Below are 7,080 nucleotides of genomic sequence, written 5' to 3'. Positions count from 1 at the left end.
GCATCCGAGGACCCACCGGCAGATCCAAACTTCTTCCTCGAGAAGTTCCGGGAGTACATGAGACGAGTGCGACCAACTCCCACCGCCCACCACACAAAAGCACGCTTTTTCATTCTCAAGGATCTTTATACATGCAGTCACGTTTTCGTCAGGGTGGATGCTGTAAAGAAACCCCTCGAACCTCCGTACACTGGCCCACATGAGATCATAAGGAGAGTAGACGACCGAGTATTCGTTGTCAACATCAACGGCGCAGAGAAAGCAATTTCTGTTGATAGATTGAAGCCCGCATACACCGCCAGGTTGGACACTGATAAACCATCTACTTCGCAGCAAACTCCAGAGCCCAATCCTTCAATGCAGGTACCTACAGAGCATCGTTCTACATCGATGGACCCTTCTCTCAGAACCTATGCCAGAGTAATAGCTAATAAAGCGACCAAAAGAGTTTCGTTCCCTTCTGTAACCAGTCAGGTCACTGGTGAGGGAGTGGTTATGGCAGCTCAGCCGCAGCAAGTGCCCGCTATTACCGACGGAACCCAACGTCAGCGCCGCCCTCGAAAACAATCGTTAGTTCCTAGACACGAGTACCGCGATACGAGCTCAAGTATTGTATAGCACCACAGCTGTGGCCTTTTCTGTAAATTACCCAAAAAGACTGAGATAAATATATAAGTTATCATTACTCAGTTCCCGCCTTTATTATATGAGAGAAACACAACTCCATAAGCCTGGCCCCATTCTGCCACCAGATGGTTGACTGGGTAATTATCGTATATACAGGGTATACAGAAAAAGTGTTAGAGCTAAAAGGGGGTGGTTCTGGAGGTGTTTCTGAATAACAATATCCTTTAGTAAAATGCAAAATGAGCCATGGTTTTTGAATTATTAACGAAAAACACTGACCAATGAGAGCATGCGTAGGACCCGTGTTCAGCCACGGGTAGGCTGGCTCGGATCTTGACGCTCGGCCGTGGATTAGCGCGGGCCCTATACGCTCTCTTATTGGTCAGTATTTTAGGTTAATAATTTAAAAAGCATGGCTCATCATTTTGCATTTTGGTAAAACAGTAACACCTCCGTAATCACCCTTTTTCGAGTCTAACATTTTTTTTAGGACACCTTATATATAGAATTCAGAATCTGCTCAAAGAATAAAAATATTTCATGAACAAAAAAAGGCGCTGAATTATACGGAACTTGAAAGATATTGAGTTTTGTACATATACATTTTATACCTTTCCATCTCCTTAGTGAATTATTGAGGTAAAATTCTGAAACTGACTTTTGAACGTGAATTTTTCAAAATTCATGAGTTAATGTTTGAAAGAGTTTTACTAGCAATAAAATTAACGATCATACTTTGATAAAATTTGTTTTTAGAAAGATGTAGTTAAATTTTTAANGATAGAAGCCCTTGTTAGTACTTAATTTAGCAAGTTTCAGTAGGAACTTTTCATCGTGACTAATTACAACCAACTGGAAGTTCTTCTGATATTGTGATCGTAATTTAACAATCCTTTAACATAAAATTAATTGAATTTGAAAATTTGAATATTTACGTTGGAGAACTATTAAAGTTTATCGTTTAGTTAATCGTACATATCTAAGGCAGCCGCTAAACTATCAGCGTTCCCTTCGTCCAAGTTCGTTGTTGGCTCGTCCAGTGCAAGAATCCCGCACTCTTTGCAGAATGTTTCTGCTAAAGCAATCCTTATGATGATCGATGTTAAAACCTAGAGATGTAGAATCGAGTTATAAGAAAATGAAATCTATTTACAAAAGGCAAGAGAACTGTCATATAAATGAAAATTACTTTTTGACCAGCACTGCATCGACCTTTCATATCTATTTCATGGCCGTGTTTCACTTGAACCAATTTATAGTTATAGGTTCTTTTTCGAGTACCTACACCTTGGGTAGCATCCATACGAATTTGTATAGACGTCGTATCTTTCCCAGTATATACAATTTTCCACAGTTGTTGCATGATTTTGTTAATTTTCATCATACGACTCTCATGATATTCAATCATGGCGCTATCCAACTGTTTATTGTATTCTTCCAAACCAGCTACAACATCGCTTGCAACCTAATCAGAAATTTATTCTTTCACGAACATGAAATCATAGGCATAAAAATGTAAAAGAACTGTTTGATTTTAATGTATGTTACCCATAAATCGATGTTCACTCTTTTAAACTTTTGTCGTGCCAATCTATATGTTTCCTTCCTCAATTCTTGAGTATACTGCTCTATAGTTCTCTTCAGTTCTTCTTTATTCCCTTTTAATTTATCTCTCTAAAATCAGTCAAGTACATGAAATTGAAATCTTAACAGGACGTTACAACTGCTACAAAGAATCAAATGCCTTACGTTGCGTAACAGAGATTGTTCTTCGGTCTGTAAACTTTCATATTCCTTCTTCAGATCTGAATAGTTTATAGATTTTATTTGTTGCTGTATTTTTAAATATTCCTGCTCACATTTTTCGATTGTCTCCTCAGCTTTTCGGAATTTAAGATTATCCGATAATTCTCTTTTGCGAACATCGTGACGCGCAATTTCTTCTTTTATATCGTTAATTGCGGTTTCTAAGTTACGTTTTTCAACAGACAATTCCTTAAGCAATTTATGACATTCTTCAATTTTTGATTCAGAAGATTTTAAAGATTTAGGAAATTCACGACGTAGCAAAACATCAATTTCATCCTGTACTTTCCGTAGTTCAGAAAAACGTCTATGTTCTTCTGCTTGCTTCTGTCTATCAATTTCCTGTTGCTCCGAATTTTTTTTCTAAAATAAGAGTTATTTAGAACAGTGTAATTCAAGCAATAATATATTGCTATACTAAGAAGTTAAGAAACCTTTCCAGCTTCCAATTCGTCAATAGCTGAATTCAATTTACTTTTTGCTATGGTTACTTTTTTTTTTAATACATCAAGTGATATTCCGATTCGAATTTCTTTTACGTACAAATCTTGTTGCTTCTGTCTCAACTCTTTTGTTTTTTGTTCATTAGCTCTTATTTTTAACTGTTCTTCGTGCAAGGCATTATACTCCTGTCGAGCATTGTTCACCTCGTCCTTATGTGCATTTATGCCAGATTGCAATTTCTCAATCTCGTCGCGAACACCTTTTAAAGATGCTTTTAACTCTTCCCTTTGAGCTTGAGCCTCTTTAATCCCACGTCTCATTTCAATACCTACAAATCCAAAACCAAGAAATGATCATCCCCTGCCTATTTTGTCATTAAATTTGGATTTTTGTTAGCATACCTGCAGCAGCCATGCGAGCATGATAATTATCTATTGTATTCTTTAGCTTAGAAATTTCATCAATGTATCTGTCCCACAGCATAATATCACCTATGATATTCTTACACATCGTTAACTTCTTTTCAGGTTCCAATTTCGTTGTTTTCAATTGTTTCACAGTTGTCTGAGATACAGTCAATTCATTTTCAGACTCCGCCAAATTATTTCTAAATATTGAATTGAAAATATTAAAAACTATTCTAAGCGATGTATGTCTAAACGAATGTATGAGGAATATAAAAAGAATTACGTTAATTTCTCCAGTTCAACTTCCTCAAATTGTATTATGCTTTCGACGACTGGTTTTAATTGCAACATCTGATCATATTTTCCTTGCTGTATCTTCAACTCTTTGTCGCATTCTCGTAAACGATTTGGATGATTTTCCATTTCGTTTTCCATTTCTCTTAATAATTTTGCAACGGCTTCAATCTCGCTGAAATCTCTGTGACATAAAGGGCAGCAAGGATCCGGTTCCTTCAACTGCTTCATGTACTCTTTATAGGCCGCACCTTGATGTGCGTACATTCCCCTCTTCTCTTGAAGGTCCTTCACTCTTTTTGATTGTAATAGTAACGTTTCATCGAACTTCTTATAGTCACAAATTAAGGCAACTTTGTGTTTTTTCGCTGAAAGGAAAAGTGTGCTGTAAGTAATAATACACATGTTCAATAAGTAAATGTCTAGGTATTAAACTCACAGTTTATGTCCGCTTTTTTATTTTCTATCTCGCGTTTAATATGCGATACTGTCGCTTCTAACGTAGTTGCTTTCCGTACTTGTGCCTCAATGTCTCGATCGACACATTCTATTTGCTTTATCTGTAATAAAACTAACGATAAGAACATAGAACTACGTAGTAAAACATGTTTTATGTAAAATATTTGTAAATACCAATCCTCTTTGAACTATGTCTAATTTAGATTTTAGCTTAATTTCCAGAATTTCTTTCATATCAAATAACGCCTTCATATTATCTTCATGTTTATTTCGCAGCTTCTCTAATTCTGTCTCTTTATCGCACAAGCTAGATTTATTTAATTCCAATTCAGCTTGAAGCGAACTTAGTTTTAATAATGAAGCTATTTCTTCATCGACTTTGTTCAAAAGTAATTCAGTTTCGTTTCGAATCTTAACTTTTTCAGATAATTTCATCTTCTCTGCATCCACATCCATCGTTTCATTTAATCGATCGATCTTCTCTTGTATTTTTTTTATTTTCTCTTCAATAGTATTTAATTTCTGTGCTGCTCGCACAAACTAAAAATTAAAACGGATTTAAATAATGTCAAGATGAAAATAACATTTTGAACGAAAAATCGTGCAACCTTTTCAAGTTCTAGTTTGATTTCACTAATTTCCTGTACTGTCTCGGCTATTTCACTTTCCTTGAGACTCCTTTCCGAATCTAACTTCGAATATTCGCTACGGAAATCATCGACTACTTTTTGCAGTTCTTTTTCCTCTTGCTCCCTTCGCATTTTCTTTTCTTTTAATGTCGAGTTCAATTCCGTCAATTTTTCCTCCAATCTTCTATACAGGACTGCCAGTTCTAAAAAATTTCAATTTATATAAGAATCCAGAAATTCGTATGTTCATCAATTAACATATATTCAAACCTAATTCTGATATATCGTCCCCAGCATTGTCAAGATTCCAAGCAGACAATGCCTCGTTCAACATTGTATTACGAAGTGCAATTTTCGTCTCTTGTTCTCTCATTTGTTGTTTTACATAATTTATATTTACTTTTTCATTAAGTAACGTATCTGTTATTTTCTTTTCATTGCCAGCAATATCTTTTAATTTCCTGTCAGCCTGGATGCGTCAAAAAAAAAAAAAATCAATTTGAATATCAACTTTATTTTCACGGAAAGTATTATACCTCTTCCACTTCGAGATCTTTTTTCTCCGATTTTTCATTATATGAACTTATATGGTCTAACAATTCTTCTGTACTTCCTTCAAATATGTACATTCTAATCTCTCCTTTCAGTTTTTCCAATTGTTGCTTGTATATGTCGTATTCAGCCTTTGTCTTTTCTGGAAAGACATAGTTATTTATGCAATCCTTAAACTTACGCGACAATAAAGTTACTGATAGTAATTGGTGAAATCTCACTTTCTTCAGCTTTCAGATCATTATATCGAGCAGACAACTCCTCCAGCTTTTTAATATTATTGTTCAAAGGTTCCAATTTTCTATTGATTTCTTCAATCTTGCTATTGCATCTTTCCAATCGTTCCTTATGATCCTTAAGATTATTTTCTTTGCTTTCGACTTCATTCACGGTCATCTGACAATTCTTCCTTTGCTCTTGTAATATTTGGATCTCCTGTTTCGTTTCTTTGACTAATTTCGCTATATTTTCAAGAGCTTTGTTGTATGTGGAAGTAGCAAAAATTTCATCAAATCTTTCCTTTAACTTCTTGCCTTCTAGGAAAGGCCAGTTAAGATCTTCTTGGTGACAGAAAATTACATACTCTAAAATAGGTTTAGAGACGTTCATCGTCAATGTGACTTCTGCATCAATATCGGCACATCGATTTGTGACTGAAACCACCTAAGTAATTATTAATCAAATAAACATTATCCATAACAAGTGTATATATTGTCAATTATTAGTATACTAATTATTAATACATACTTTATCAGAACCCTTTAGTTTTCTACTGAATGTATTATCAAGAGTCTGAAATTTTACTGCTGTATTTGTTTTTGAACAGGATATTGTTCTGCACACTGTATACTCATTACCATGGCTATCAATTATTTCAGCTTTTACAACGCCCCGCACCTATTTAGGAGGAAAATTTAATATATAAAAATGAATTGAAAAATTCTCCAAGTGCTTTAGTTTGGATTTCTTAAACAACAAGGGAACAACAAATAATACTATACTGTTGAAGCCACTGATAAATGTGGATCGTGAATAAAGAATTTTCCTCGATCTGAACCAGGAGGAAATTCGCCACAAGTCGCATATTTGAGAGCTTCGATAATTGTAGTTTTTCCAGTGCCGTTTGGACCGAAAATTAGTGTCAGAGGCCGGGAGAAACGAATCTGTGCTTCCTCGGCTCCGTCGCCGAAATTACGAATACCACGAATGGAAAGCCTTCTTATTCGTGACATTGTTCAACGATAACGAGTTCAGATTACTCGCTAGCAATAAACTGGCCACGATTAATTAAAACAATGAAACTACTTAACAACAACAATGAACAGCGATCAACAATGAATTGTCACGAACGGAGATTTCTTGAGATTCCCTCCAACTTTGAATTCAATAAAATGCAATAGAATGTAATGTCAACAATGTGAACAACCTGTAAGTATGTAAGTCACAAATGAGTGCTATACGAACAAACTTTATAGAAGGGCGATCCCATGATGTAAAAACATAAGGTGTGTTCTTGCGCATCCATTTGAACATCCATCTGTACTCGGACACTTCCACTCGTTGGCCATTTTGGATTTCTAACCAATCACACTTCAAATTAAAACAGAGCGAATTTAAAAATCGTAAACATGTCAAAAATTAGGTTCTCGGAGAGTAATATATATGCATGTTTGAAATAAACAATAGATCATCGTACTTCCAATATGGCCGATGAGTGGAAGGCGCAAACAGCGACACATTTGAACACGCCGGAAGAACATACCTTATGTTTTTACATCATGACAGAGGGGCCTATAAGACTGCCTTTCTCCTTTTTATGTACCGAGTATTTTAGCATTGCTAATATATTTCAAGTAACAAAA

At 35.3% G+C, this 7,080-nt stretch overlaps 1 protein-coding gene across 1 annotated transcript; it reads right to left on the bottom strand.

Moving 5' to 3' along the window:
- Positions 1-1,401: 1,401 nt before the first annotated feature.
- On the bottom strand, positions 1,402-6,753 carry rad50 (DNA repair protein rad50). The gene is made up of 16 exons (XM_018037116.2): positions 6,220-6,753; positions 5,966-6,115; positions 5,440-5,881; positions 5,203-5,360; positions 4,937-5,135; positions 4,646-4,869; positions 4,212-4,577; positions 4,018-4,138; positions 3,568-3,946; positions 3,279-3,484; positions 2,868-3,205; positions 2,377-2,796; positions 2,176-2,301; positions 1,817-2,092; positions 1,603-1,736; positions 1,402-1,519 (listed from the first exon to the last, which is right to left on the bottom strand). Exons 1-16 carry the CDS (start codon positions 6,448-6,450, stop codon positions 1,402-1,404), a joined length of 3,888 nt encoding a protein of 1,295 aa, XP_017892605.1. The 5' UTR covers positions 6,451-6,753.
- Positions 6,754-7,080: the final 327 nt, after the last annotated feature.

The sequence above is a fragment of the Ceratina calcarata genome, unplaced genomic scaffold (assembly GCF_001652005.2).
Source record: "Ceratina calcarata isolate Rehan_Ccalc_2016 unplaced genomic scaffold, ASM165200v1 scaffold156.2, whole genome shotgun sequence".
NCBI lineage: Eukaryota > Metazoa > Arthropoda > Insecta > Hymenoptera > Apidae > Ceratina > Ceratina calcarata.
This window is presented reverse-complemented; position numbering and strand designations above follow the sequence as displayed.